This window comes from Arachis hypogaea, chromosome 9, assembly GCF_003086295.3.
Source record: "Arachis hypogaea cultivar Tifrunner chromosome 9, arahy.Tifrunner.gnm2.J5K5, whole genome shotgun sequence".
NCBI classification, from domain to species: domain Eukaryota; kingdom Viridiplantae; phylum Streptophyta; class Magnoliopsida; order Fabales; family Fabaceae; genus Arachis; species Arachis hypogaea.
Genome location: NC_092044.1, coordinates 111831341 through 111844129, shown reverse-complemented (window position 1 = coordinate 111844129; position 12789 = coordinate 111831341). Strand labels below are relative to the sequence as shown.

General features: G+C 31.1%; 3 protein-coding genes and 1 non-coding gene across 5 annotated transcripts; 2 read left to right on the top strand and 2 right to left on the bottom strand.

Moving 5' to 3' along the window:
• The first annotated feature begins 1190 nt into the window (after nucleotides 1-1190).
• LOC112711899 (ADP-ribosylation factor-like protein 8b) lies at nucleotides 1191-4659 on the top strand. 2 transcript variants are annotated; one of them, XR_003811826.2, is made up of 7 exons: nucleotides 1191-1515; nucleotides 1801-1882; nucleotides 1983-2015; nucleotides 2135-2256; nucleotides 3034-3195; nucleotides 3403-3585; nucleotides 4282-4659. XR_003811826.2 is itself a non-coding variant. In XM_025764630.3 (6 exons), exons 1-6 carry the CDS (start codon nucleotides 1472-1474, stop codon nucleotides 3518-3520), a joined length of 561 nt encoding a protein of 186 aa, XP_025620415.1. In that variant the 5' UTR covers nucleotides 1191-1471; the 3' UTR covers nucleotides 3521-3763. The 2 variants fall into 2 exon arrangements, 1 of the variants encoding a protein (XP_025620415.1); XM_025764630.3 differs by lacking the exon at nucleotides 4282-4659 and having other exon boundaries at nucleotides 3403-3763.
• Nucleotides 3815-3886, bottom strand: TRNAP-UGG (transfer RNA proline (anticodon UGG)). The gene has a single exon. It is a non-coding gene; the product is annotated as a tRNA-Pro (tRNA).
• Nucleotides 4660-4813: 154 nt separating the features above from the next.
• LOC112711898 (LIM domain-containing protein WLIM1) lies at nucleotides 4814-6998 on the top strand. The gene is made up of 5 exons (XM_025764629.3): nucleotides 4814-5777; nucleotides 6101-6197; nucleotides 6279-6322; nucleotides 6408-6494; nucleotides 6579-6998. The coding sequence occupies exons 1-5, from the start codon at nucleotides 5640-5642 to the stop codon at nucleotides 6765-6767; spliced, it is 555 nt and encodes a 184-aa protein (XP_025620414.1). The 5' UTR covers nucleotides 4814-5639; the 3' UTR covers nucleotides 6768-6998.
• An 818-nt stretch (nucleotides 6999-7816) lies between these two features.
• Nucleotides 7817-9489, bottom strand: LOC112711897 (protein CYSTEINE-RICH TRANSMEMBRANE MODULE 13). The gene is made up of 3 exons (XM_025764628.3): nucleotides 9210-9489; nucleotides 8817-8997; nucleotides 7817-8101 (listed from the first exon to the last, which is right to left on the bottom strand). The coding sequence occupies exons 1-3, from the start codon at nucleotides 9259-9261 to the stop codon at nucleotides 8056-8058; spliced, it is 279 nt and encodes a 92-aa protein (XP_025620413.1). The 5' UTR covers nucleotides 9262-9489; the 3' UTR covers nucleotides 7817-8055.
• Nucleotides 9490-12789: the final 3300 nt, after the last annotated feature.

The following is a 12789-nucleotide window of genomic DNA, read 5'->3' as shown; positions in this document are numbered from 1 at the left end:
TTACTTTCGAACTCTTCTTCACTGTCACTATTATAATCTTCTCGTAGAATATTTCGGTCGGTCTCAGATTGTTCAAACTCAACATACAACTCGATGAACGAGATCTGACCCCGGTTTTCAATATACATTGAAAACATCTCTTGCATGCTCGCTTCGTCCGTCATATATCTGGTTTGAAACTGGACGAATCCACCAAATACCTGTATGGGATATCTGTATAGAATACATGATATCTTTTTTGCCCTCTCAGAATCAATCTTTTAACAGATCACCCCTTTCAACTCTTCAAATGAGATGATAAAAGGAATAACAACATCTAAGGGTTTTTCACAGATAAATTTTACTCCTTCCGAAGTTTGTAGTAAAATCTGACCAAAATAATACACTTTTAGTAACACTCTATCACTCATTTCTCTCAATCATATAAAAAGAAAAGAAAATAGATTTGGCTACTAGATTTTCAAGTTTAAAACAGCAGGTAATAAAGAAGAGAGAACGAAGATACAGAAGAAGACGCAGCCGTTCAAGTTGGGGAAGAAGACGCGAGTAACCTACCAGCTTACTTCACGCTTTTATATAGATCACTTTAACGAACTCGAACCTTACGACTAGGTTAAAATGATTAAAAAAAAAAATTAACAACTGAAATCGGATCATGCGATTTCCACTTGAAGTTCCACAAAAAAATTTCATCCGCACTCAACACGGAGGGTCCGAGTTCTTATCAAATTCAACGCATGGAACTCGGACCATGCGACTTGTAGTGCCAGTGCGTGTTAAAAAACAAACCACAGTGAAAACGGAGGGTCCGATTTAGAGAAACAAAAAATTTCATTTCTCCTCAGCATACAATTCGGACGGTGCAATTTCATAAGCTAAATTCATTACAAAGAAAACACACTGTCTGATTCCTTCACCCTCGCACTGCCAAAAAGCTGTCCCATATATACGTCTATTCCCCATGCTTCCATATCCGAGAAAAGCACACATATAGGTTCCATTTCGATAAAATTTAGCCTAGTTTCAGCTTTGGAAACCGACCAATCTCTAGAATGATAAAAGACAAACTTATTTTATTTTGACGGTGAATAAAAACAATTAGTGTCGGCCTTAAAATAATATATTCATTTATTTATTAATAATAAAGATGTGCCTATTTGGCTATTTCATTGCACTATCACTATGCCACTATGCTATAATTGATTTGACGCATTTCCTTTTCATATCTTTATTTTATATTCAATCACAAAAAATAAAAACATACAAAAAATAAAAGCTCATTAATATTTATAAGTGTGGCAGAGCCTTTGTTATACTCTCTGTATTTATTTTTAATTTTTAAAGATATGAATTTGGAATGAGATAAGGAGGGAAGAGAAAAAGTGTGTGAAGTGTGAAGCGAGGATCGTGTTGTTTTAGAAGTACACAACAATCGGAACTGAAAGTACAGAACAGAACACAGTGCAGAGTTATGGGGCTTTGGTTCTGGGATGCTTTTGTCAACTGGTTACGCAGGTCAGCTCAACACAACACTCTTTCATTACTTTTTCTCTTTCCCAATTCATATGCTACAATTGAATGTGTTGTGTTGAGAAACTTAATTGATCATGGATCATTGATGAATCATGCTTTACATTCCCCCAATACTACTCTCAACTGGGGTTAAAAAAGTCCATACCTTTTATCAATTTTCATCGCACTGAATTATGTTCCTATCATAACTTGCTACCCTTTTCTTCATTCATTATAGTGGTTTACTGGTTTACCATAATAATCTTTGTTATTATTCCCTTGTGCTAGTTTCTTTTTCAAGCAAGAGATGGAGCTATCTCTGATTGGCCTTCAGAATGCTGGCAAAACTTCCCTTGTAAATGTTATTGCGGTATGTTATATGTAACTAAACCTTCAACATGTCTATTTTATGATTTCTTTTACCTACCATGCTGATGCTGATGCTGAGTTTCTGTTTGATTCTGCTCTAGACTGGTGGATTTAGCGAAGACATGATCCCGACGGTAACATTATCATTTTTCTTTATGCAACTGGAAGATGTCATTGCTGCAATGCATTTGTTTTGCTCTATTTATACAAGCTTCTTGTTTATTGATGAAGTTTGTGGCCTATATGCATGCAGGTAGGATTTAACATGAAAAAGGTCACCAAAGGGAATGTGACAATCAAATTATGGGACCTTGGAGGCCAACCAAGGTTTCGCAGTATGTGGGAGAGATACTGCCGCGCCGTTTCAGCTATTGTGTATGCCCTCAAAACACAATTGGTGAAAACTCAGGTGAAGTCGACTTCACTTAAAGTTGATACCTGAGAATCGTTGGATGAAAATTTAGTCAAATTAGTCAAATTATCTGACGGCTCTCAGGTATCAACTTTACGTGAAGTCGACTTCACCTGAGTTTTCACCAACACTTTTATGTTAGAATTTTCTGTGGTGGGCTTCTATTGATTGTCGGCTTTTGCCTTTATAGAAACGAGTTGAATGTCAAGGCTCTCCTTTGATCTTCTTTGGTTGAATAATAGCTTCTGATGTAGTTTCAAGTTCTAAGGACAATGGAATTGAAAATTCAAATTTGAAAGAAATCAAATTAGTGCTATGAAAAATGTGTATTACATAAAGAGTATAAAACTAATTGGTTTAATTTGCAATCTGTTTTCATTTCCTATGTTAAAATTTCTGTGATCATTCAATTTTAACTTTCTAATTAACACTGCAGATTTATTTTGGACATTGATTCTCTATATCTTCTGCTGAGGCATTGTGTAATATTATTTCCAATCTAACCTATTAGGTGAAAACTATTAGGATAATATGTCTACAATTGAAAGAAGGAGCATCAACTTTGAACTTTAGTGGCACTAAAATGAACAAAGTATAATGAAGACTTTGTAATCCCCATGGAAGACATAACAAATTTTCATCTACATGATCTCTCTTTTAAGAAATCCTTGTAGATTATCTATGTACACTAGTATGCTAAGCATGATTATCATCAACTCTGTCTCTGTTGCAACCTGCAGTTATGTTGTTGATGCAGCTGATCATGACAACATACCTACCTCTAGAAATGAGCTTCATGACTTGTTGAGCAAGCATTCTTTAAATGGTATTCCCCTGTTGGTTCTTGGTAACAAGATCGACAAACCAGGGGCTTTGTCTGAGCAAGAGCTGATGGAGCAAATGTAAGTCTCTTGTTGAGATGTATAACATGGTGCTGAATCAATCAGAAAGTTCGCTTAAACATTTCCATTACAGGAAAATTGTAAATCAGATAATTCATAGTTTACTAATTTATTAACATCTTATGTTTTTTTACCTTAATTCATAGTTACTAATTGAGGTTGTACTTGTACTACTTCTAGTCAATAAAATTTGTTTGATGTGTGCAGGGAACTAAAATCCATCAATGAAAGAGAAGTCTCTTGCTACATGATCTCATGTAAAAACTCCACAAACATTGACACAGTTGTTGATTGGCTTATAAAACATTCAAAATCAAAGAATTGAAGCTCAAGTTCTGGCATATGAATCCATGTGTGCTGTTAATACAGACTGCAATCAAGCTGGTTGAAGTATGATACTAATACTATTGTTTTTTCCTGTTTTGACTGGCTTACACCAAATCAGATTCCATGTCTTTTTATATGTACATTATTTAGATTTTCATCTGAGAGCTATGCATTATAATTTGAGATTATTACTCATGCTACAAGTGTGATGGATTTAAATAAATAATTGTTTTACACTTAAGTCAATGACAGAACAGAACAGAAAAAAGAACACATCTGAAAATAATAAAGTGGGGCATTCCGAGAATCGAACTCGGGACCTCTCGCACCCAAAGCGAGAATCATACCACTAGACCAAATGCCCATGTTGGGAGAAGTCATTTGTATGGCTATATTTTGTTTTAAAATTATTTATCCATCAAAAGTCAACCTTCTCTAAATAATATAGTTAGATCTATACAGTATGTTGAAGTTTGTTATAAATTAGTCTGGTAGCTTTGAACTTTTCATGATCTGTTAGGTGACAATTGGTTACATTTGTCATAGCAAATAAATCACATTCTAGATTTGTCATTCAATCAGAATCAAGATTATCTTCTCTCTATCTGTAGTTTCTCTTATTAAAATTGGTCTGCACAAAATGCTAACATCTGCTTACCTGGATAGAAGATTCTGATTGGTTCTGCCAATTACAGAAGCTAATTTTATTTTCCTAGAATTCACCTGTTGACTACTATGCTCTTGTTTTTTGTTTTATAGTTCAAGACCAATATGACTTACAAGTTACAACAGTCTCTTCTTTTCACATGATTCATTTCCAAGTCTTCACATGTCACATGCAGCTTCTCAATTCTCATGCAGACATGCTTGCTATTGGTAAACTAAACCAGTTACTAAGACTAAGATAATTGATTTGGCAGCTTCAATATCTCCAAAAGTTCAAAATGTTTGTTCCTTTATTGATTCAACTAACCAATTTGTTGACTTCACTTCAAAAAGGAAATAGGGGCATTCCGAGAATCGAATGCGGGACCTCTCGCACCCAAAGCGAGAATCATACCACTAGACCAAATGCCCTAATGGTCATAGATTTGTTTAACAATATTTAATATGATTAATTAAAATTAGTTAATTACCTATCTTATACTTTTAGCCTATGAAGCACGGACACTTCATTGAGTTGTCGTGTCCGCGTGTCGGACACATTTCGGATACGACACTTGCCCGACACGCGTGTCTGCCGTGTCTAACTGTGTCTTAATAAAAAATAAAAAATTCTTCTCCGGACACACTTGGACACACTTAAATACCATCACGTGTCCGCGTGTCCAGTCTTATTTTTAACATATATCGTTGAAATGAGTTTAGAAACAATATATATTATTATTTATTAAAATAAAAAATATTTTAGATACTTTTATATAGTTAAAAAAAGACATTAAAAACAGTTAAAAAATTATTTTATATTTTAACAACAATAAAATATAAAAAATTCATTGTAATTTTTTTAAAAAATACTTTATATTCTATATATATGCCGTGTCCCCGTATCTTATAAGATTTTAAAATTCGTGTGTCCGCGTGTCTCGTGTCGTGTCGTGTCTTGTGTCTTATCCGTGTATTATAGCTTTTAGCACGTCATTTTATGATATTTAAAGGCATTATGAATTATAAGAAATTAATTAATACACAAATAAAAATTTTAGATTCTTTTGACTAAGTACATGTCAAAATTCGAATTATGTTTTGTATATACATTAATTTTAAGGATGCTATAAAAAAAAATATTACTCATAAAAATAGAGACGAAATGCATGATTATTTAATAGCCCACCAACACATCATCTATATTAGTGCATGAATATTATTGTCTGATCTGTTTTGAGGTTAATTGATCCGCAATTCACTGATGTCCACAATCTTTTCTTTCTTTGTTTTGTGTGTGTTTTCCATCTCCTCCTCTAATTTGTGTTGTCTTACAAGAGGAAGAAAGAAGGAGAGAGAGGGGCAGAGGGAAAATAAGAGAAGCATCTCATTGCAAAAGGAAATTGAATCCTTTCTGTTATAGACTCCCATCCCTCTCCCTACCTCCCTCTCTTCAATCTTCTTTCTTAATCATGGCCACCTTCGGAGGAACCCAGCAAAAGTGCATGGCATGTGACAAGACGGTCTACCTTGTTGATAAGCTTACCGCCGATGGCCGTATCTTTCATAAGGCCTGCTTCCGTTGCCACCATTGCCGTAGCACCCTTAAGGTCTATACCACTAACATACTTTACATACATACATACATAGATATAAACTTTTATCATTTTTATGATCATTATGCATATATGCATTAGAACTTTATCATGTCTTTGAATTCATGTAAGACGACTTCGGTTTAGAATCAGTTTCTATGATACATGCAAGTTATTATCATCAAAATATATAATTTGAATAGGAGAAAATGCTTTTCCAATTTCTTAAATGCACTGGTCGAATTTAAGGTTTCTAAAAATGACAAATTTGTTGTTAATAATAAACTATTAAAAAAAAGGTGGGTTTATTTGGTGTGACGATTTAACAATGTTTTCAGCTGAGCAACTACTGTTCTTTTGAGGGGGTGCTGTACTGCAGACCACACTATGATCAACTCTTCAAGAGAACTGGTAGCTTAGACAAAAGCTTCGAAGGTAAACATAGTTAACATGTGCAAATTAAATTAAATTAATTAATTATTATTTCTTTTAATTTGCCTTCCCTTATTATAACAGGAATTCCCAAAGTCCAGAAAGAAAGACAGCCCTCTGAAATTGAGGTGATTATTAATTAATACATTTGAATCCACCCATTTTCTTGCATCATTTGTCTTGCCAACTTAACTTTCCATTTTCATCTTATAGAGAAGTCCTAAACATATCTCAAACGTCTTCGTGGGCACCACAGACAAATGTGTTTGTTGCAAAAAGACAGTGTATCCCACTGAGAGGGTAAATACTAAATACTCTTTATAAACTATTAATTAAGTATTGATTTGATACTAATAATATTCTTTTGTGGCTATTGTATTAAAGGTTACAATTAATGGGACTCCCTACCATAGGGGCTGCTTCAAATGTACATATGGAGGTTGCACTATAAGCTCATCAAACTTTGTTACACATGAGGGGAAGCTCTACTGCAAACACCATCACATTCAACTCTTCAAAGAGAAAGGGAATTACAGCCAGCTCGAGAATGACGTCAACACCATTGCTATTTAATTTTGCAGGAATATAATCTTGCCACTGTTTTGTATGATGGATATGCATGCTGCTCTAATTTAATTTATTTCTTACAATTATTAATTTTGTATCGCTTGAAAAAAAATACATGTAGTGCTTTGTGTGGATTTGCTATACAAGCATCTTAATTGCTGTGACTGTGATGCTTTCAGCATTTTCCCCCTCAAAATGAGTACTAGAGTATGCAAATGTCATTACTCCTTGTGATAATTATTTATTTTTATTTTATTTTATTTTTGTTTACACTTTGAATCCGGAGGCTAAAACACAAACAAAATAGTGAAAATGTAAGCAATGTTGCAAGAAAATTTTAGATATATAAGGCAGGTTAAAAAAGAGTCTCAGATCCAAACAAAATACTACATAGAAATAAATCAATAACGTATTCCCAAAAGTCAAAAATCAAAATACAATGTACTATTAGCAAAGACAAGGAATGTCAGTTACTATAGCAAGAATGTAACCAAAAGGATAAAAGGGTTAATCATTAATGTTATATATATATATATAGTTACATCGATTTAGCTTAATCTGAAAAACGATTTTTAAAAAATCACCAAATTTTATAAATCTAATGAAATAACTTGAAAAATAAAATTAAGAGATTTTGATTCAACCATAAAAATTAGTTAAATTATATAAGTAGAAAAGTTCCCAAAAGCTTAAAATCATGATCAAGATTAAATATCAAGGCATATAAAGAATTTTTTATTTTTTTGGTCATGGGGCATATGAAGTTGTTTGTATAGTGAGAAAGCTAAACAATCGCACAAAGACGGTAAGTGGAAAATGACAAAACCCAAAAATGAAAAGTGAAAAATCAAAATTCCCAACCCGCAGTAGCGAACAAAAGGGTATTCGTGTAAATTGCACATTATTTACGCTTGGAGCTTTGGTGGCTTCTCCATCAAGAAAATGAAATCATTACTGCGTAACTTAAGACAAAATCACCTCTCCGAATATTCAATTCGGTGAGAAAGAAATAAGAAATAAATAAGTTTATCCCCTTCAGGTTCGAGAGAGTATCGTATCAACTCCAAACTAATATATAATAATAGAGTAAAGAAAAAATTCTGTTAATGAGGCAGTTTGATATTTGGCATGCTGCAATAGTTTATCATACGGCTCAAATTAAAATGGTTCATAACAACAAAACAATCAAACAGAAAAAGAAGATAAAAATCTAGGAACATATATAGTCACAGAATTAAATATGAAGACTCAAGATACAATTTGTGAATTCCATTTTGTGCAAATGAATGTCATCTCAGAAGCAGGCCTCCAGCAGGCAGCAGCAGCATAGAGCAGCCAAACTGCAACAACAATTCAACACGTTCCAATAATTCACATTAGAATCGCTTGCTTACAACACACAATAATAATAATAATAATAATAATAATAATAATAATAATAATGAAATTTCATAGAGTCAACAAGTTTCTGCTTAACAAAAATAATAAATAAATTTCTCTAAATGACATATTAATTGATTGTTGACTGCTTCTTTGTTAAGGAACCTAATGAGTCTCTTCTCTCGTGTTCATTCACGGAACATGCATAAAGGAGAATACGCAAGTTTATACGCCAATGTTTTTTTTTAATTATTATTATTATTTTAAATATAAATATAGATAGGATTTTTGTTTCTTAAAATAAAAGGACGAAAAAGACCCTATACCAAGAGTGGGTGAGGTGGTTTAAGTTATTGTGTAACCCCCCGAAGGGGGGCCACACACCCGAAAAAAACGACATCCACATTGGTTAACGTGACGGAGACCAAAAGAAAGCGTCAATGATACCAAACATCTCAATCTAACTTCTAAGTTCTAACGCGTCAAAGTCGTCTGCGCCGTAAGCTAACGGTGCGCCGTCCACGCCGCCAGCGAGTCAACTCAGACTCGACTAAAACTCGCAGATCGTACCCGATCTGAGTCACCGCATCCGATTCAACCAATCAAATTTCATTATCATCATCATCTATACACACACAGAGAGAGAGAGAGAGAGAGAGAGAGAGAGAGACGAACCAGCCTTCCATGCAGCCAGGGCCACTTGAATTCTGTTGAGGAGGCGGAGGTTGAGCGTACTGAGGAGCATACTGCGGAGGAGGATATCCCTGCGCCGGGTAGGCCGGCGGCGGAGGGTAACCTTGCGGCGGATATCCCGGAGGTGGATAAGCGTCCTTTCCGTATGACTCCGGCGGATAACCTGTTTTTCAAATAAAAGAGATCGTTAAAGATCGTAGAATACAAGCATGTTGAAGAACGATTCAGGAAAATCCGATCCAGTAATAACAGTGACAAGCATAAGTTGAATCTAATGCGCCGCCAATAAAGTAATGATACCTAGCAACAACAAACAGGAAAAAAAAAAGAAAAGAAAAAGAAAAATTGATATATGAAGAAAGGAAGAGGGAGGACCTTGCGGCGGAGGAACGCCGACCGGTGGTTGCTGCTGGTTGTAGTAACTCATTATCGATGCGGAGAATTTGAGTGATTTGTTATGCTTGGTGTGATTTTGTGGAAAAAGATATAAGGATTATGATATTTATTGATGGCTTTTTCTTTCTCTTCCTTGGTATTATAGGTTGTAACTGAGGACAGCCTGGTGCTTTGTTTTTTGTTTATTTTTTTTTATTTCATTTCATTTTTATAACCTATCACAATTAATTCTCATTTTTGTTCCCACATGATTTATATTTATAATAGTATATAAAGTTACTATAATACAAGAAGATAGAGGGAAAAATTTACAAATTAAAAATATAAATTAAATAAATTCACATTTATAATTAGAATTTAATTTTGTTATTCACAATCAATCCATATGTTATCACGTGGGAAAAATATATAACAGAATTTTAAATTTATTAGCTAAATAACTATCTAAACACATGAATTTAATTAAATTATCGTATAAAATATTTTGTACCAACGTATATCAAAATTAAACTCAAATTAAATAAATTCAAATTTATAATTAAATTTTATAAATAATATAATTAAATTATGGATAAACTATTAAAAATACACTTGAATATTTTTGTAGTTGACAAAAATATACTCAAATTTTGTTTTCGACAAAAATGTCTTCAAATCATTTAAAAACGCAATAAAAATGTTTAATATTAGATATGTATTCTCAAAAATATTTTAAAAATTGAATTTTGATGGGATTTTTTGCAAACACGATTAGAAAAATAATATATTTTTATTTTTAAAATTTGGTGTTTTTTTTTTGCTAAGTATATATATTTTTTATGATTTTTTTTTGTCAACAACCAATAATACTTTTAATAAATCATAAAAAATATATAGTTAGCGAATAATTACCAAAGTTTAAGAGAATTAAAATATGTCATTTTTTAATTATGCTTAAAAAAATTGCATCAAAATTCAATCTCTACAATATTTTTTGAGAAATATATATTTAATGTTGGATATTTTTGTCTAAGGACATTTTTTCATTAGAAAAATTTAGATATATTTTTGTCAGTAACAAAATTATTTGAGTGTATTTTTGATAGTTAATCCTTAAATTATATTATAATTATCATAAAATTTAATAACTATATAGTCCAAAATAACTTAACAAATATATGCAATTAAAAAAATTAAATAAATATATCCATATATATAATATATTTTTTAAATTAGTTCAAACTTTTTTTCTAAAATATTTTTTATTATATATAATTTATAAAATAAAATATTTTATTAATTACCATCTTGATTAATTTTATATTTATTGTTATTATCATATTTATGTATATACAAAAGTGAATAAATAGACACAACACTAATGTATATAATTCTTTTTGTTATTTTAAAACTTGAACCAAAGACTATATATTTATTAAAAGAATTAATTATTTATTATCTTGCTACTATACACATTTAATAGATAAAAAAACGATGGATCAACCGATAAGTCTATATAGATCAGAGCTCATTCAAACAAAGAAAATTAGTCACAAAAAAATCAAAGAAAAGAAGTTAGAACTAGGTTGGGTGGAATGATCAACTTAGGAAGAAGCTGCCTGCTTTTGATGCATGGACAATTATTTTGTAATTAAAAAAAATTCGTATCTATTTCCATATTTTACAATTAAATTAAATGTTGACTTATTCTTGTCCATTTTGTTTATCTTTATTTTATAATTGAGGCGTATATATATATGATGTCAATCTTTGGTTTTTCTAGAATGAAGAAATAAAAGTAAAAGTAATGGTTTCACATTTGCTGTTTCAATTAGATATTTTCTTTTATGTCTTTTCAATTAAACTACTATAACACATATACCAATTTTATTAATTTAGATGAGAAAAAAATTAAAATTATTTCTTCCATTAATTCTATTACCATAAACATGTTACTAGTACTTATATAGTTATATTAACACATATTTATGGTACAGCATAGCATAACTAAAAAAGAATATTTTATTCTCTAAATTTATTCAATATCAAATTTTCTTATTGTTTGAAATATGTGAAATTTCAAATTACAATGAAGATGGAAGTTGGTCAAAAGCTCTGGATGTTTATTCTCTCTTCCAGGAAGCAACGTATATGTAATTGTACTCTTATGACGCATAAAGTCAAAGAAAGAGACCAGAAGATTGGAGTTGGGATAAAGATATGGCTCAACATTTGAGATTATGGAGACAGCAACATTAGCAGGCTACTGCATCTCTATGTGTATCTGCACTGCATCAATGATGAGCATTCTGAAATCACTAGTACTATATTCTGTTTCTGTGGCTAATAATAAGAATAAAGGTAGCCTAGCTAGTCTGAATTATACTACTACTACTCTTTTAGCTGATCCTGCCCTTTCCATATTACCAAATAATTTACACTTTTTGCAAAAATGTTATTTATCTAGGTAAAGTTGATTAATAATTCTATTATCGTACAATTTTTATTAATTGTGTCTCATTATGATAGGAGGTATGAAATGGTTACTTTTAAGTTTTAACTATAATTTAATTAAAAAGTTTTTCATTAGAAACTCTTTAATATTTATAGTTAAAGTCAAAATAAGAATAAATAAGAGAGTAAAAGATGTTTGTAAAAGAGATTCCACCTCTTAATTTGATATTAGAAACCTATATTCTATTAATAGAAAAATATGATGTGGCTCTTTTGTTAATATCAAAGTCTCACTTGTCACGTATAAAATTTTATTTATCATCATGAGTGTATATTTTTCATATTTTTTAATAATTTAAAAATATTTTTGTTGATAACAAATTTAAGAATATTTTTGTTAGACAAAATAATTTGAATATATTTTTTATAGTTTACCCATAAATCTATGATTATAGAAATAATAGCAAAAAAACATAAAATATGAAATGTAATTTATAGTACTCATGGATATTCTCTTTTGTTGAGAGGCAAAAAAAAAATTTATATAACAACATTATGTTGATAAATGACCCTGATGTTATAATTGTTCGATTATTAAGTCAGCAATAATAATATTAATTAATTTCGTCGATTACAAATTCAGAAATTCATGCAAACAAAAGCAAATTATGACTCTTATAGTATAACAAATCAAAAGTTAAATTAAATTGGTTAGATATATATTTAAAGACTCAATTTAATTTAATAGCAAAAGAAAAGTAAGTGGGTTTGATTAAGTAAAAAGGTTTTATTACCTAAAGACATATTATATGAATAACAATAAGAATAATTTAACAAAATATGAATTTTTGTATTTGCAGTAAATGAATTGCGTAACATAATGAAAACTTTATTTTTCTTTTTCTTTTACCTTGTGGCAGTTGAGGAAATGAGAAACGTGTGTAAAGAAGAAACTAAAAACAGTGATAGTAGCATGCAAAGCAAGTGATAAACGATGATATCAATATCAATTATTATTCCATGTTTGGTATCCCAACATTTGACCTCTAATACCCAAAAACAGAGTAAGTAATTAAGCAAGCTACCACAACAAAATTAAACCAAATTAGTTCACCACCTCTTAACT

Coding starts and splice junctions, on each gene's coding strand:
- LOC112711898 (XM_025764629.3), top strand. CDS start 5,640: ATGGCCACCTTCGGAGGAACCCAGCAAAAGTGCATGGCATGTGACAAG. Junction 5,778..6,100: donor ATTGCCGTAGCACCCTTAAG/GTCTATACCACT, acceptor CAATGTTTTCAG/CTGAGCAACTACTGTTCTTT. Junction 6,323..6,407: donor GACAGCCCTCTGAAATTGAG/GTGATTATTAAT, acceptor TTCATCTTATAG/AGAAGTCCTAAACATATCTC.
- LOC112711897 (XM_025764628.3), bottom strand. CDS start 9,261: ATGAGTTACTACAACCAGCAGCAACCACCGGTCGGCGTTCCTCCGCCG. Junction 8,998..9,209: donor CGGCGTTCCTCCGCCGCAAG/GTCCTCCCTCTT, acceptor TTTGAAAAACAG/GTTATCCGCCGGAGTCATAC. Junction 8,102..8,816: donor CCTGGCTGCATGGAAGGCTG/GTTCGTCTCTCT, acceptor TTGTTGTTGCAG/TTTGGCTGCTCTATGCTGCT.
- LOC112711899 (XM_025764630.3), top strand. CDS start 1,472: ATGGGGCTTTGGTTCTGGGATGCTTTTGTCAACTGGTTACGCAG. Junction 1,883..1,982: donor CCCTTGTAAATGTTATTGCG/GTATGTTATATG, acceptor ATTCTGCTCTAG/ACTGGTGGATTTAGCGAAGA. Junction 3,196..3,402: donor CAAGAGCTGATGGAGCAAAT/GTAAGTCTCTTG, acceptor TGATGTGTGCAG/GGAACTAAAATCCATCAATG.